The 17,899-nt window shown below is 38.4% G+C and overlaps 1 protein-coding gene across 3 annotated transcripts; it reads right to left on the bottom strand.

Annotated features, from left to right (window-relative positions):
• Positions 1-275: 275 nt before the first annotated feature.
• Positions 276-14,649, bottom strand: LOC126810953 (organic cation transporter protein). Of its 3 annotated transcripts, none has more exons than XM_050536383.2 (10): positions 14,354-14,649; positions 13,185-13,413; positions 11,477-11,580; positions 9,251-9,405; positions 8,647-8,815; positions 5,381-5,614; positions 4,428-4,654; positions 3,494-3,675; positions 2,680-2,831; positions 276-2,071 (listed from the first exon to the last, which is right to left on the bottom strand). In XM_050536383.2, the coding sequence occupies exons 1-10, from the start codon at positions 14,494-14,496 to the stop codon at positions 1,993-1,995; spliced, it is 1,674 nt and encodes a 557-aa protein (XP_050392340.1). In that variant the 5' UTR covers positions 14,497-14,649; the 3' UTR covers positions 276-1,992. The 3 variants fall into 3 exon arrangements, with proteins under 3 accessions (XP_050392340.1, XP_050392341.1, XP_050392342.1); XM_050536384.2 differs by lacking the exon at positions 14,354-14,649 and adding an exon at positions 14,021-14,035; XM_050536385.2 differs by lacking the exon at positions 14,354-14,649 and adding an exon at positions 13,902-14,020.
• Between the last annotated feature and the right edge of the window lie 3,250 nt (positions 14,650-17,899).

Below are 17,899 nucleotides of genomic sequence, written 5' to 3' on the forward strand. Positions count from 1 at the left end.
CAGCCTGTAGTCCGCGAAAAAGTATTGCGGGCAAGGGAAATAACTATAAGCCCAACAACACCCCCCCACCCCCCACCCCCCACCCCCCACCCCCCTCCACACACACACACACACCATCACCCCGCCACCCGCCAGCCGCCATCTTCCAAAGGAAATTTTTGAGATTCTGTCAAGAATTCCGCTCCGTTAAACTAAGCCATAATGACAATAAGTCTGGAAATGATTTTGTTTCAAATAGAAGATTAACAGAGGGCGTCTTTAAACTCTTCTTCTTAAATTTTGTTAAAATTTTTTTAAAAAACTACAAAAAGTTAGTACGAATAACTTAAGAGTGGAGGGCATACGGACAATATGACAACAGTTCACGATCACATTACCATCTAATGTAAGCGTGTAAAATAATTAAATGGATGATCTGGGTACATTATGTAAGATTTAGATAATATTTCAAAAATACATAATACAAAATGAATATATTGAAAATTCCATTCAAATTACCTCGTACTTTATTTTGAGCGAAGTTATCAATAGTTGTAGCCTTGACAAGATGTGTGCATTGATCGTAAACACCGTACTGGTCAGTGAATCTTAGTCTCGCTTCTCCACTTTTAAATTAAATCATTAAACAACCGAACCGTTCTTATCTACTTAAAATCAGAGCAATCCAATGGCATCAAGCGTTTATTATGGTCTTGTCATGTTAATAAACGTCTAATTAATAATATAGATAACATAATATATAGATTTAGCTAGTGCATAATGCCTGTTTAATTGTTTAAATTATTTGTTTTGATCATATCAGATATTAGTTGGACAAATCAGATGCTACCCTTCCAGTGTGTTTTTAATTTATCCGATCAGTATTATTAACATGGTCAATCAATTCATGTTTTAGGCGGTTTTATCTAAACGCCGAGTGTTTATCTTGACTATCACTTCTAGAAGCACAAAGTTAACTATAAAACAACAAAACCCAACACAAAGTATATATGGATATAACCACTTCTTTGTTATTTAAGTATATGTTTCATTAACTTGAAAACATGATCTGTATTGTTACGAAACATCGTCATTTTAATAACAGAGAAGTAGTTATATGTATTTATAAACCTATAAAGGTAAATCTCTTTGCTCTTTGGGGTATATTCTATGCCCGGAATAACTTGCGGTCTGAAAGACGGGCCCCGGCTTTGGATATATAAAGGGGGAATTTGGGGTTATTCTTCTGAAAGTTTTTCTTTAAAACTGTAACAGGTGATTCTTCCAGGCTAGGTTTTTTTCCATAAGAAAACATGATATACGGTTTTTCTTACGGGAATTCTGTGATATTTTCATTTTGCGTACATATAAACATAAATGATTAATAAGCAAGATAAAGTCCTCGACTTCAGAAAAATCCCTCGACAGAAAAAGCTCGGCCTCCCGGCCTCGGTTTTTCTTTTTCTCCGGTTATTTCCTTCAGTCTTTCTTTCCCCAGCATAACCCGAGTCCCTGCTTTATCCTACACATATTATTATAGGCTACCCCGTGTTGTGTTTTGTTTATCTTATCAAAGTATATCACATAAACTCATTCATAAACATGTTTTATTGTCTGTTGACATCCATTTTCTCCAGAAGACAATGATTCAACACCGGGGAGTGAACTTTGATGAGTATGGTTATTAGAATATAAAATGTAGTCCATAGTTGTATCAATTGGTTTTAATGTTTCTGGGAAGTTCCTAGTCTACGTCTCCAATAGGATGATTAAATAACCACTAAGTAGTTAATGGATCACTCGACAAGAATCAGATTGTCCATTATTCGTAACATTATTTTAAACATACTTCTTGCTATTCCAATGAATATATAAAAATAAGGGTTATGATATAAATGATACGTGTGTAATTATATACAAATAACACTTCTATAAAGAAATATTATGAAACATTGTCAATGATATGATATTTTAACAAATGTATATAAAAGGGATATCAAAGCTATAATTCTGTTAAACTTGTGAGGTAACGTCTTTCGGTAACATTTCTCTCCCTTCTTCTTTAACACTATCTGGTTTGACCACGGGTTCTCTACAAACAAAACAAACAGTTTATATTATATGGTATATCATTTAAAATGTGTATTTTCTAAATATATATTTTAGTAATCTAAATGTTTATTTTATACAAATATCAAACAAATAAAAAATACAACAAATATTATACAAAAATACTACAAAAAAAATAGAATTATTTACAAATATGATGAAGTTATCAAAACATAATTATGATGAGATTATCTAGATAATATAATATATATTATGTTTTGGTTATCTAAACGTATATTTTAGCTATTTAAATATAAATGTTTAATTTATTTCAATGTATATTTTAGCTATTTAAATATATTTTTAAGCTATTTATATTTTAGCTATTTAAATATATATTTTAGTTATTTGAATACATATTTTAGTAATCGAAACTCGAAAACGTCAAATCGAATATATGAAATTGTTTACATCCAAACTCGAAAACTCAAACTCGAATATATGAAATTATTTACATCAATACATCAACTCGAAACTCTTTACTCAACATCCGACACTTCAGAAAAATACCCCTCATAATACGCCATGGCATCAATATTCCATTACCAATCAAAAGGAATATTAAAATCTGATGACACAGATTTCACTCACCTGCCAAATTTTTTAGCATCGTTTATAGTTTCAGGGAGATCTTTATGGAGTGTTTCGGGTAAAGTTAGAGCAGCACATCCAGCAAATATAGAAGCCAGACCACATATCAGTAATGGTAAGGACGGTCCGAAGTTACCTCCTACCACTGAGCCCTGAAACAGAAATTAAGAGGCGGTGTTTTTTATTTATATTTAATCTTTTAAAATGGATATTTGAGGAAAAGATAATCTATATCTATGTCATTTATTCAAGACGGCTCACAATACCAGATGTAATATATTCTATGTACAGATGGCGATTTGTCTCCCAAGTGCACTGCGTTTGTGTAAGTGACTAAAAACGTGATTTTCAATGGATAGTGGATATACCGCCCTCCTCTCTCACGCGGGTAACAACTGGTTTGAAAGGAGCAAACGGACGCATCAAACAACTCCATATTCAGAAAGGGCCAGAGTTTCCCATAGTAAATAAATGAAATGGGGATTAAAGTCCTACTGTTCTGCTCCAATTAGGCTGATGAAGACGGACGCCATACAGTATGCTATGATGGGATTTTACTCTTATTTCAACTTCCAGTCAAGGGTTATTTTACGTGCACGCCAATGTGTACAATGGATCTCGGTTTTCGTCTCATCCGAAGTAATATATGCTGGTCTTGTATTCTACTGAAACAAAGCCGAACCTTGCAAACGCTATTATCTTAACACAACGAACTAGAACACCTTTTCCAAGTTTTCAGATGAGAACATTGTTTCCCATACTTTGTCATAAAACATCGACGAAATTTTTATTTATTTTGAAGAAATTATTTTACCAAATCCGCTATGTACGGAGATACCATTCCACCAATTCTAGCAAATACACTACCAGCACCCATAAAGGAATTACGAAGCACTGTAGGAAATAGTTCCGCTGAGTAAAAAAATATAACAGCAAACCCTGCAGCAGCACCAATTTTACCAATGAGAGCTAAAATTATGTTTATCCAATTAAGAGCTGCAACAGATAAAAAAGAACATTTCTGAATATACTACGAAACAATACAACTTATGATTGGTCCAATGTTTGGATGGTTATATTTGTAGTCCGTTGCGCAGTGACGCAATCGTCATCGTCAGTGCTAGGATGATTATGATAAAGATTCTGTGTCGGTGAATAAAGACATCATCGTCAGCGATGAGATAACAACAATCATTATCGTCAGCACTGGGATAATTGGTATTTTTAACGTCCACCTTTCCCGAACTTATATCCCAAATAAATAAGATATCAATGTCGGACACGATTTGTATATATAATGGAGATGTTTATGTTGGGTTTAAAGAACAAGGTTCTGAAAAAAGCTTCCTCTATCTATATGACCATTTGAACCGGAATACCCTCTCCTTCATTCTGGGTTAACCCTTCCGCCTGCTTGATTTATCAGTATACACCGGAAATTACCGGAAGTTATCGAGTAATTCCGAAATGTGATCGACCATCCAATGGCGAACTGGGAAACTCTGAACCCTGGGACCATATCTGGTTTCCTTGGGTCCCTTGTTTCGATGAAGAATGCGTGACATGATGAGAAAACGCACAAATTATTTCTGTCCATAGTTCCTAGCCATTATATATTTTAGTGGGTGCGAGGATGAAGTGTATTTATTTTTGTTACTCTCGGCTGATTGGGCCCATGACCCCTCTTGACCCTCGCCCCTCCCCTCCCCTGTGAACCCCTGTATTTATGTTTAATAAAATTTACTTACATTCATCGCCATAGAGATTAACAAATAAGGTACCAATACATGCTAATCCGCCAACCAACATACTGGTACAGTGAACTTTTTTTCTTCCCAATCTGTTCAAGAATAACAGACATAGAACATAGGCGACTACTTCCATAAAAGTCAACAGTTCAAAGTTCACGTAAACATTACCACCCAATGAATCAGCATTCATACTCAGACCGTAGAAAACCATGCTAACTACAAACCTAGAGTAGAGAAAAAAACAGTTATTGGTGTGATACATAAATTCACAAGAAATTTGGATCGCGTCGTGCTTGCGTTTAACCCATAAATAGAATCTTATCTTATTTCTTCCGAGGGTGGGGTAGTGAACAGGGCGGGGGACGGGTGGTGGGTGGTTATGTGATGGGGTGGTCTAATGTGTGCGCTTTAAATCGTTTATCGACCATAAGCTCGTAAGTGACAAGGAGTAGTGTTGCCTGACTAACTTTTTTACGGGTTTTCAGGTTTCCTCCCACTGTTAAAGACGCATATGGGCAAGCGATTTATAATAATAAAATTTCACCATATGTTAGTCCGGTAATGACCTAGTTTGCGTCTAGTGGAAGTTAAACCTCTCTGTCTCTGCCTCTGTCTTTGTCTCTTATTTATCTATACTAACCGGACGCGCGTTTGACAGGGGGTGAGGGAATTACGTCACCGCCTATGTTTGACTTAAAATGAGAGCAAAATATCGCCATTTTATTCCACAAAATAAAGTAATGTCAAGGTTGTTATATCAATGCAATATGACTTTAGAAAAATTACACAAAGTCGTTGTTTTTTTTTTCTCTCAAATTCCATTGTGTCTTTGCCTATGACGTAAATAGAAGAACGGCACCCACCATGCACGTGATGACATATCGTATGTGGTAGAACAACATTCCAAAGGGTATGACATAAGAATGTGTTATATTTAAATGGAAATTTACCAGTTAATAAAGATGACAACTGTTCTAAAAACCAATATAGGTGATTTGAAGACTTGCCAAACGTCAACTTTATGGAGGTTTTCTTGTGAAACAAGTTCTCCGGTAACGTCATCCTGTTTAAACAATGATTTTGGTAATTTAACTTGGTTCACTCTCGCCATATCTCTTATAATCGTTTCAGCTTCTTCGTGGCGTCTTTTCGCCATTAACCACCTAGGTGATTCAGGTATAAGCCTACAACATAAATGAAATGAATTTTAACGTTCTACCTTTCTGCAATAACCGGAATATGAAGACGGAAATGAACGTACTACTGGTCTGCAAAATGAAATGAACTAAAACTGGGTTTAACGCTCTACTGTTCTGCTCCGACTGGGCTAATGAAGACGGGCATACGTCATGCATTGTGCTATGAGGGAAATTTTGCCAGGACAGCGGCGCTAAAGTCTACTCTTATATCGAATTCCATCTGCCAAAGGAACTTTTGTGCATGTCAATGTGTACACAGGACCTCCTTGACAATGGGGAACCACGCCAACACCGTTCACACGACCAGACAATACAGCCATGAATGCTCTATCTCTAGGGCCGTTTATTATATACTATTCAAAAAAAGTAGGGGATATTTGATTTTGGGGGCATAATACTAAAATATGCAAATGACTACGAAAAAAGTCACTATAGAACCTAACAGAAGAAACATTTCCAGTTACATGTGACGCCCAAACGCACCAATAGCTACCGCATGGAATGCAGGTGAGGCTTGGGATCATCATGGGGGTCCAACCCAAGATTTGCACGACTCTGACTTTGAATGTTACAGTCATTGTGGCATTGAATTCCAGGGTGGAAACATCAGTTTAATTGTTTTAGTGACCAGAAAACAAATTTTGATATGCGTCGGCTTACCCAAAATGAAAGGTTACGTGCCCTTGGCATGCTACAGATCGGCACAACACAGGCGGTTGTGGCGCGGACGATGAATGTTTCTCAGTCTGTCATAAGCAGGCTATGGTCCAGATACCGTGATACACAATCTGTACAGGACAGACCACGCTCAGGTCGACCAAGGGCGACAACTCAAGCCCAGGATCGATTTATCCGTACCTTGGCCTTGAGAAATCGTGTCATCACAGCAAATCAGATCAGCGCTCGTCTTCAAACAGACACTGGTGTGAGAGTGAGTGGCCAGACGATTCGGAATAGACTGCATAGGGGTCACCTTCGCGCCCGACGTCTTCGCGTGATCCCTTGTTTGAGAGATCATCACATTCAGGCAAGACGTCGTTGGTGTAGGGATCGTCAACACTGGGATAATCGACGCTGGAGCAATGTGATGTTTTCAGATGAGTCAAGGTTCACTGTTGATTTTTTGAACAGACGTAGGAGGGTGTGGCGTCGTCGAAACGAGCGCTTCCAAGACGTTAACGTCATCAGACATGATCGATTTGGGGGTGGTTCTGTTATGGTGTGGGGAGGCATCACTGTTGCTGGAAGAACGGCTTTACATGTTGTTGCAGGGCGTGTTACAGGCCAGTACTACCGGGACAACATCTTGGCAGTCCATGTTGTGCCGTTCGCACGACGTCATGGCCGCCGTTTCATCTTCCAGGATGACAACGCAAGATGTCACAGGGCCAGGATCGTTACAGGTTACCTCCAACAACAGAACATCACCACATTACCTTGGCCAGCACTGAGTCCCGACCTCCCCCCCATCGAGCATGTCTGGGACATGCTTGGACAGAGGTTACGTCAACGTCAACAACGTCCTGCCAATGTCCAAGAACTCGCTGCTGCGTTGCAACAGGAATGGGACAATCTGGACCAAAATGACCTTAGACGTCTCATTAGGAGTATGCCACGTCGGATCAATGCATGTTTGGCAAACAGAGGAGGATTTACCCGTTACTGACTTGGTTGTGATGCTGTGGTAACTTTGCTGTTTGACCCCGGGTATCATTTTACCCTTATAATGGTCAGTCTGTGCCTTACTTAGTCTAACGATCATTTGGAATAAATCGATGAATGTGCACTTCCTTTCATTTTGTCATTTGTTTCTTTGTCAGTTTCATATAACACTTAAAAATCAAATATCCCCTACTTTTTTTGAATAGTATATATCATGTTCTTTATGCCTTATTCTGAGATTAAACCCCAAGACATTCTTGTCAAAAATCAAGTGTCCAATCCCCTCCCGGCTCTTGTTATACCCATGGTCTGTTTTGTATCTTAACTGTACGATCGACAGCGGGCTGGAAAAGTTCTAAGCCTATCTGTGAAAGACCTGTACAAAGTCGATGGTTTCGAGATGTACACACTTTTGCCAGCGATGTTCCAAGGCCCACATGCCGGCCAGGAAGATATTTTCTTAAGCCCCCCTAAAACAAGTCGTTCACAGCTGACATGACGTCATCATGACGACCAGCTGATCCCTTTTCCATTTCTGGAAACAGGTGGAAATCTGGCGGGACCAAATCTAGCCACAAAAATATCAGGATCTGCTTCAAAACGGCGCAGATTGTCACAGGACGTAAGGAATCTGACACGTTTCTGATTAGCAGTCAAGGGCTTTGGCACCCTTCTTGCAGAAACGTTTGTCATTCCTAACTCGTTGGTGGTAATTTGCCCAACCCTCTTATGATAGATGCCCACAACACTGGTAATATCGGTGATTAGCCATTAGCCTGTCATTCATCCGGGTAATGTTTTCTTGAATGGTTGATGTTGATGGCCTTCCATGGCGCGAGTTATTGTCAAGGCTCTCTGTGACATCAAGGCATCGTCTCCTAAAGTGGGGCCATTTCGACATGAAGCTGGGTTAGGGCTAGTCCTTTCAGTTGCAGGTACTTGATGGCTGCCCTATAGCCAGTTTTGTCCATTTCTGGTGGTTTCAATGGGTAAGTTCAGGAGATTATCTGGTACGAAGACAATAATAACACTACAGTTGCAATTCTTATGTCTATTCATTCAATGATTGTACTTGGTTGCTTCAGCCCAATTGATCTATCCTTTTCAGGTTTAGAACTTTTCAGCCAGCCATTGTATCATGCATTATTGACTTATATCTTATAACTATCACAAAAGGCCTATATTTTTGATTGAGACAAGGACAACAATTCATGAAAACGATAAGAGAATACTCGTCGAAACGTCGTGCTATATTATGTCTTAAACCAGTGATTGTTTTCCATAGAAATTCTGTTTTTTTAATGAGCCCAATCACTAAATGCCACTCAAAGATTATTAATTATAGTCATACTAACCACCAATACGACAGAAGTATTATAGACGGGAAGGCGAAGGTCATCTGAAGAAGCTGCCAGTCTCTCAACGCATAGGCCACGCCTCCTAATATCATGACTCCAAACGCCCAGAAATACTCAACTATAATGCCTGCCAACATTCGTTTAGACGGCCCAACAAGTTCAACACCTGTAGAATATAAGTCAGGTCAAATGTTTATGAACAAGTTATAAAAACCTGGTAGCTGTTATAAATATTAGCACCATTTCCCTATATAAATATAGGGCGAGGGTTAATAGAATTTATAGTATAACTATTTAACTGGTTTTGCCTTCTCTTGAAATCTTCGTCTATATGAAGTTATCCGAGGTTTTTCAAATCGCAGACAAATTGTGAGACATATCTGTCAATCCATCGCTGAGATATTAACGTTCTAAGCTTTGAACCAAATACTGGATTTCGATAATTAGCTGGGCCTAGAGTTATTTGGAATAAGACATTTGATTAAATTTATTTTCTTGAGGAAAGTTTTAAATCCACTTTAAACTAGTTAAAACGGGTAAATTTGTTTACCCTGTTCTCTAAATATCTTTATTCTGGTACCATAAAATCAAAGGTACGTACCTAAAACAAAAACAACAAGGAAAAGTCCACTATTAGATATCCCGGTAAAAAATCGTAGACATACGTAAACGATGAATGATGGTGCCCATGCAGTAGCAATTGATGACGTAGAATGTATGACAATCAGCAACATCAACGCCATCTTACGACCAACCCTGAAATATATAGTAATTTAATCAATTATATCACCCGAATGGGGCTTCAAAACATTTACCTTGATAATCTTATGACGAATCAATATCAATCTGATTAAAATACAGATCTATATTTCGTTTGGTTTTTTAATACTTTCGATGGCCTCTACTACATGAAGATCTGACCAGTTTTACTGAAAGGTCGCGTCAGGAGTCGTACGAGTTCCTTTTGACCCTATGACGTCAAAGCCCAGCTTAACCGGAACGAGGCCCTGTGCCTAACTAGAATCGCGGGGCCCCTAGCGCGACGAAAAGATTATTTCATATCCCTTTGAATGGCACGCATGTGTAACACACAATTAAACGGTCTGTAATACAAATATAATTACATGATATCTGATCACATACAAAATCTATTCAGTTTCGAATGGCATACAGTGCGCGGAAATAGCATAATATAACTGTTATAACAAGTGAAATCACCGGATTGAGTGGCACTTCACACAGAAGGTTGAGTGATAGCTCAGTCTCCGCCCTCGCGCCGCTAGATCGATTACCGTGAAACTTTTATCTGAAATTTGAATTTTTTCTATTTTTGCCATGAACCGCGGGGCCCATGCCTAATCTGGGTTTTGTATGACGTCAGACATTGATTAATCAATCAGCGTTGATGTTTCTAGTGGTTTACCCACAGTTCCGTGCCTGGCACGCCAAGAAGTCACCGTAACAGATGGTTTCATTGGCTAATACCTCACGCCATCCAGAACGTAGGTTATATAACAACTCTTTCATATCCTAGTGTAGTACAGACAAATAAAACGAAATTTTAAACTATAAAAAACGAAACGAAATAGGATCTGTGTTTTAATCAGATTGAATCAATATCCTCCTTTACCAGTCAGTCCAGTGACAGGAATATGTATATATGTACAAATGTTAAAATCATCAAATGAACTTCATTATTATGATATTAGAAACCCTATTGATTGCTATCAAAAATTCATTGGACGTGGGGTTTTTTTCTCTAATTTTATAAGCAGAATATTTAATATGAACTATTTTTGTCAACGTATTAACATTGAGATATCGCGAAAATACACACTCGATCATGACATGCACTAGTTACTATAATACGATGTTGGAAAAATATTCTCATTATCGGGGATTGTCTCCCTTGTTGTTATGAAGCCTGTTTCACAATCTGATTAAAATACAGATCTGTACTTCGTTTCGTATTTTTATACTTTCGATGGCCTCCCCTACATGAAGATCTGACCAGTTGCAGCGGGAGGTCGCGTCAGAGGTCACACGAGCGGCTTTTGACACTACGACGTTAGACATTTGATTAACCAATCAGCGTTGATGTTACTAGTGGATTACTCACAGTTCCATGCAACTCACGCCAAAAACTCGCCGTAACAGACCGTTTCATTTGGTAATAGGAACGCGGGTTATAAAACAGATCATAGTGTAGTAAAGACAAGTAAAACGAAAGTTTGAACTATAAAAACGAAACGAAATAGGATCTGTGTTTTAATCAGATTGCTTGTTTCAGTTCAAGTCAGGTACTGTATACAGTACAATGGACGCTTACCGCCGACTTTGCAATTTTGCAATGTCCGTATATTGTATGTATTGTCCCCAGTTTGTCTTGTGCCCAGTTTGTCTTCTGGGTGTATGTTTAATTATGGGGAGCCGCGTCAGGAAGACGCTAGCCTGGAGGTCGCTGGTTCGATCCCGGTGTTGGCCGAAAAAGTTCATCGGTATTTTCCGGCATGGTTTCCCATTGTCAGTGATGCAGGACGGAGGGACTGACAAGGACAGCTGTCTAGTCGTTCGGATGGGACAAACAAACGAGGACCCGTGTACACATTGGCGTGCACGTAAACGATCTCTTGACTGTTGTAATTCGATATAAGAGTAGGCCGCAGCGCCGTTGTCGAGGCAAAATTTCCCTCATAGGACACTGTATGGCGCAAGCCTGTCTTCATTAGCCCAGTCGGGGCAGAACAGTAGGACGTTAAACCCCATTTCATTTCATTTGTTTTTTATGTATGTGGCGGTTCTCCTGTTATTCGTAATGACTACTTACGCGTCAGCTATGATCCCTGTTAAAACTGACCCTAGGAGATATCCGCTCATTAATATCATTCTAGCATGGGCTCTTGCTAGTTTATCTTCACACACCAAATTAAACTGCAAAAGAAATTAAAATTTGTCAAAGTAAAAACAATAAATTTTTTGGTCATTATCACCGTCCTCTTCCTAATGTTTAGTGACATTAGACTCTACTGATAGGTTCGCATAATCTTACATTGAAATTTGGATTAAACTCATTGATACGCGGCACTATTCCTCGACTTTTTAGCTAAATTATTTGGGTGTGCGGGGTGGGGGTAGTAGTGATGTACGGTTAAGACTCTACAATTGGGCTTGATATTAATCCATAACAGACATCTGATCAGCTGGCAATGATACCAGTTTAGTTTACAGTACAGTACAACCAGGACACTGACCTGTCTCAGGTCAAGGACATGCAGGGGAAAATTTTATATGATGTTTGATCGTTCATCAAGATATTGCGAAGACGTGGTTTTATGAATGATTAGAAAATATTTTCTTATCTGATAACATTATGTACATATGGCCATGCTATTCAAAAAGACGACCTGCTTCATTATCCCATTTTGTGCAGAAAAGTATAACGTTAAACCCCAAATTCATTTCCCTTGTCATCAAGACATACACCATATTTGTAATCGCAACCTTTTTGCAATTTTTGTTTGGGTTTTTGTTCTTTTTTTTATATTATGTCTTTTTTTTTGGGGGGGGGGGGTACAAAATTAAACCCTTCCTGTAATAGTACCGCCCTTGAATTGTAATTATAGACTGTGAAAGTTTACAGCAGTTCATAAACAATATGCTGCCCATTACGAATTTGTGCTGATCACGCAAAATTATTAGCTGATACTGAACTTTATCAATGAGCTGACAATCTTCTTTATCAGCAGGAGACATGGTGGGCTCAGTGAATGAGGGGGCAAGGGCGTGGTAAGAAACAGAGTCTAGTCGTTTCGTAAGGGTGCAAAGAAAAATCGAGGTCCTCTGTACACGTTCGGGCAAAATTTCGCCAATAGCACACTGCACGGCGTATGCCCCTCTACATTTGCCCGATAGGTACAGGGCAACCATCATCAACAAATAGAGACTTGTGACTAGCACTATAGATAGGACCACCAAGTAAGCCTACCGTTTGACCAGCAACAGGGCTAAGTTTTTGCGCCCCCTTGAGTTTTTGCGCCCTTTGCGGTTTTCAACTCAACATTATAATCATAATCATAATACTCAACCAGTATCAAACATATACCATGGGTCAGATATGCTACAAATCGACTCCAGCATTTTTCACACAGCCCAATATTACTCGGCGGTCCTGGGAGAGACCCTCCCCCCTTCCCACATATATTGTTAGGTTTTTTTGTCGGGTCACAACGCCCCTGATATCAACTGGCATTCTTCGGCAAACTTCAGGGAGTAGAGCTCGTAGATGTGCAAAAGAGCTGTTGGATTCAGTAATGAGGCGGGATTGGTGATTCTAATCCACTCTCGATAATGTGTGGTGTTTAAAACGTCATCGTAACCATCTTGGAATTGTGATGTCGTATCAAATCTAGAAGTCTGTCAGTCAACGCGCAATTGGTGGAGCTTTAGTCTTTTTTTATTTGAGTCGCGACAAGAAGAAGAGCAACAGCGGAAACAACAAGATTACCAAGTGTATGGAACTAGTTCAAAGAACTTACTTTAGTAACAACTGTGTCATCAAAGAATTCCTTATCATAGACCCACATGCTGCATTCATGTTGACCGGATCCTTCACTTCTGTTGGCTCCGGCATCGATAAGATGACACTTATCGTATGACCTCTGACCTTTGAATGATACGCTGATGGGAATGGATTGATTAATCAATGATCTATGGGAATCATCGATTACTTCATACGAATCGTTATTTAAGGATGGAATGGCACATCTAGAAATAGATTTTAAAAATACATTTTTAAAAAGTAAAGCACAATAACCAACTTCCCTCATATGCTGATAAAGATACATTATGTAAGTAGGACGTTAAACCCCATTTCATTTCATTTCATTATGTAAGATTTAGATAAAGAGCTGGCAGTTCTCACGGAACAGTAGAATGATACAAGATGCCCGACACATTTTTTGTTTGTATAACAGTTTATAATAATGTTCTTGGATGAGTATTGTGTTGGGTTGTAGCGAATAAAACTCTAGCATAACGTTAGAATGCTAACAGGCATAATATAAATACGGATATAGAAAACAAGCAGCATATGTTCACAATATAAATGAATCAAATTTAACCAATGGCCAGGGATGAACTTGTCTGTGATATCACCCTATGTGGAAGCGAACGTTAAGTCCCATGCACTAACGAACGGACGTGAAGTCTACAAATAACTGCTCAAAAAATATAGAAAAGCAATTCATTAATACAGCCGAGACAATCAAGCTGTTAGGTACATCTATACTCATCACAAGCCAAACGATGAACCTAACTGAAATGGTATCGAAAGACGCGGAACAAGTAAGTGCACACTGTCTCGTGAACGAACCCCATCACAAGTTGTATCCAAGAGACCAAAATCACATTTAGAATGTGTAATAGAACAACAGTGTGCACAAATCTAACTACTTAACAATGTTTGTTTTTTCCTTCTATATTTTGGCTCAGAAATGGGTTAACTATTTGATTACGATCATTTTCTAAAAATACGCGAAAGTGTATATATTTTAACACAAAAATATATTTAATAGAATCGCATTCATATAAATAAAAATGAAATCAATGTCACTTTTTCAAAAATAGAAAAAGATCAATTTTTGACGTAACCAGGTAAAAACAAGATCCGCAGAAAATTATTAATTAAGTAAGTTTAAAAACTTACCTGTGTTTTGGAACACCGAGAGTAAAAACTGAAATCATTGTCTGAATTCCTGCAAAAAGTGCTGGAAGACATAGTAGAAAATATACACGTTTTTGGTAAAGACCAAACTCGCCTATCTTTCCCGCAATTACGTCAAACTTCATGATGATCTCTGCTGAAGTTGTGGACAGTCTATGATGAATAATTCCTACTAGTGTCTGTAATCAGACTCAAGATGTTGATAACATATATCATATATGAAACAATAGACTGTCTTTGTCCTTAGTGTTTTTATCAAGTGCCGACACTAGATATTATACCTACAATACACTACCATCAATTTCATTGGATATAATCTACCCAACTGACTTCTCTATTCTACAATTAGATATGCAGCTGATAAACCCCTATTTTTATATATATTCCAGTTTCTACACGCAGTTTGCTTGTTTCAGCCAGAAATCTACTGACCGCTATTTGGGCACATTATATAACATTTAGTATGACATAATATTTAAGTCAATGTAACCAAGATTCGCGTCTCTTTGCTTTTAACATACTCGAAAATAATCTCAAAGATATAACATCATATTAAGTAGATGCAAAATGCCTAATTCTGGTTCTGACAGCTTGAACCCTGGGTGATACCTGCAGAACAAATTAACACAGCTTTTGATAATCAGCTAACACTGGTTTTCGCACAGTTCACGTAGGGATGTTTAGTATACGTTACACACTGCATGCCGATATCTTATACTTATAACGTTGTCAATGTCATATTTACTGCCAGGGTTAAGGTGGTTATGATAATAGTGGTCAATATTGACTTTTGGTCATTATTTTAATCTGGCCAGAATGTATGGTTGCGGAAGAATCGGGATTCAAATGTTATATCCCATCGTTAAACGTAATTAAAATAGAAATTTCTGTGCACCAACCGGGCCAATGCAGGCAATTTTACGCCATGCGCTGTGCTATCAGAGACATTTTGCCCAGCATTCATTGTAATTCTATGGCAGCTTATCCAATACTAAGTGGCGGCAAAACACAAATGGACACGTTCTGGTGTTCAAAATCTGTTTCATTTTGTTTTCATTACGAAACGAGTCCAGTGTTCGGATTTAAACGCTTAGTATTTTCTAAGAACATTATGTGATCTGTGTTGAACGCTAGACGTATAAATCTGAATACTCTTCCTGTTTCATTTTAACGTTCTGTAAAGACGCCCGTAGGCGTCTGCGAGTTTAGTCTTAAAATATAAAGTATTATTCAAACCATTTAAATTTGATCAAAATGAGAAGAAAGTTGTTTATACGTGGACGACAACCAACCCTTTCAATTAATTTATGCTAGGTTTCCACTGCGTTACGATAGGATTGTGCAGATACGTTTGGAAACATTTCGATACAATCAACATGATTGCTACTACTGACCTCAATATATGAAAAGACCTGATAGGATCACCACGATTACTCCACGAATAAAACCACGATTTCAATCATAGCAAATATAAATCGTGATAGTGAGAACTAACATTAATAATTGGAACATAAAGCTGAAGAGCAAATGAGTGCTTTTGTTTTTTAATTAGCTTTCTTCCTGAAGAAATTGGAGGCATAATTTTAAGTGTTCTCGAAGAATATAAATTTAAATTGGTGTATCCTTTATATTGTTTTTGTTATTATAGAGAACCCCAGTCAGAAAAAAAAAACTAGGTCATCTATTTACCTGTATTTACACTCATGTATGTATGATTGATGTCTAGGTAATAAAATATGTCAAGACGTAATATATATATTTATAATATCTTATCTGTATATATAGATCACTGGTCAATACGGAGTAAACTGTTACAACGTAATAGGTTATTTACCTCCAATCAAAACGCGAGAGAGAGAGAGAAATGGTGTTTAACGTCCACTTGACACAAACTTACCCATGATTCAATTTATATCAATAATAGTGATCTTTAGCTGTGGGGGGGGGGGGCAGGGAATCAGAAAAACGCGAGGTGGAACCAAAGCCCTATACATGTATATTTAATACGGCTTTCGTATGAACAAGCAACCCTAGAAGCTGGTAATCGAAGCCAGGCCACTTAACTCCGTGACATACCTTATGAACTAAAGCGCAGACCTTAGACCACTTAGAGTTGCACCGCCCTGCCATTCTACCGGACAGAACGACCAGACCAACCCAATCGACCCAAAATATATATATATGTACATAATATGTCTATGTCTGTGAAAATGTCCGTCTTTGTCCATGTCTGTTCCGTCAAATCGCATGTTTGTAAATGTCTACTGGCACCTGTTTCGTCCTTTGCACATGTTATCCTACTGTTGTTTATTGTCCTATGTACATATATATGAAAACCTAACCATCCTAATATTTCTCACTAATCACATTGTAAATTAATGCACCTTGTACACATAACACGTCATTGTCTGCGATATCACCTCGGTGGAAGCGGACGTAAAATACAACTAACACTAACTAACCTTAGACCACTCAGCCACCCATGTGTTAGGGGTGGGAGTATGACTGAATGGTCTAACGCTTTAGATCGTAAAGTCTGTACCATATATAGGTCCCAAAATGACCTACTTTGTGTCTTCTTTTCAGGATGGGAGTAAGAGGGTCAGGGGTGTGCTGTCTTTTACATAGGAGTGCAACCCATTAATGGATCGACTAGTGTTGAGAATCGCGGATCTCTTTCACATGTTTAAATATGTAATGCCGTACTCAACAACAAAATTGCCATTTTGTCTGGTATAATATTCCATAATTACAGACGTAGGCGTTGTCACTGAAAATAGCAAGTCGCCTTAAATATCTGATGATATTAGTGATCTCATGATACGTGCCGTACTAGTTTTATTTTTTGTTTTTTTGTTTTTTGGGGTTTTTTTGTATCAAGCTGAAAAAGAAATGAATAAGAGTGCGCCGTGGTTAATAAAAACACAAGATATTTGTTGGTGTCGACAGTTTAGAATGGAATTTGGAGAGTAAGAACACGAGTTTGTCTATATATATATTGTGATTTCTTTCTCTGGTAAATTTCCACGTCGGACGCTTTCAGATATCACCAGGAACGAACCCGAGACTTTAGCGACCCAGTTGGGGCCGCGGTGGCTCAGTGAGTAAGACGACTCGCTAACCTGGATTTTCCGACGTGTTTCGTCATTGCCAGTGGTGCTGGACGGAGGGCCTGGCAAGGGGCAACGTATAGTCGTTCGGATGGGACGAAAAACATAGGTCTCGTGTACACATTGGCGTACACGTAAAAGAACCCTTGACAGTTGGAATTAAAAATAAGAGTAGGCCGTACTGCCAGCAGGGCCCTCGCATATGGGAGGCTGAGGGGGGCATATTCCCGGGGACAGCACCTCTAAGCTAGGGGGCGGCGAATTATTTATTTTGTAAGAATATTCTGAACAAAAAATTGTATTTAAAAATTTCTTATAATCATAAAAAAATCCACTGAGCGCAGACACTGAAAAAGGCTGTTTTAGTATGCCAAGGAGGGGTGGGGACGTCACTGAAACTTATGCCCTGGGGCGCCTC

Source organism: Patella vulgata, chromosome 2 (assembly GCF_932274485.2).
Source record: "Patella vulgata chromosome 2, xgPatVulg1.2, whole genome shotgun sequence".
Lineage (NCBI taxonomy): Eukaryota > Metazoa > Mollusca > Gastropoda > Patellidae > Patella > Patella vulgata.

Coding starts and splice junctions, on each gene's coding strand:
- LOC126810953 (XM_050536383.2), bottom strand. CDS start 14,496: ATGAAGTTTGACGTAATTGCGGGAAAGATAGGCGAGTTTGGTCTTTAC. Junction 5,615..8,646: donor ATACTTCTGTCGTATTGGTG/GTTAGTATGACT, acceptor TTTATGTTGTAG/GCTTATACCTGAATCACCTA. Junction 2,832..3,493: donor CTCCGTACATAGCGGATTTG/GTAAAATAATTT, acceptor TTTCTGTTTCAG/GGCTCAGTGGTAGGAGGTAA.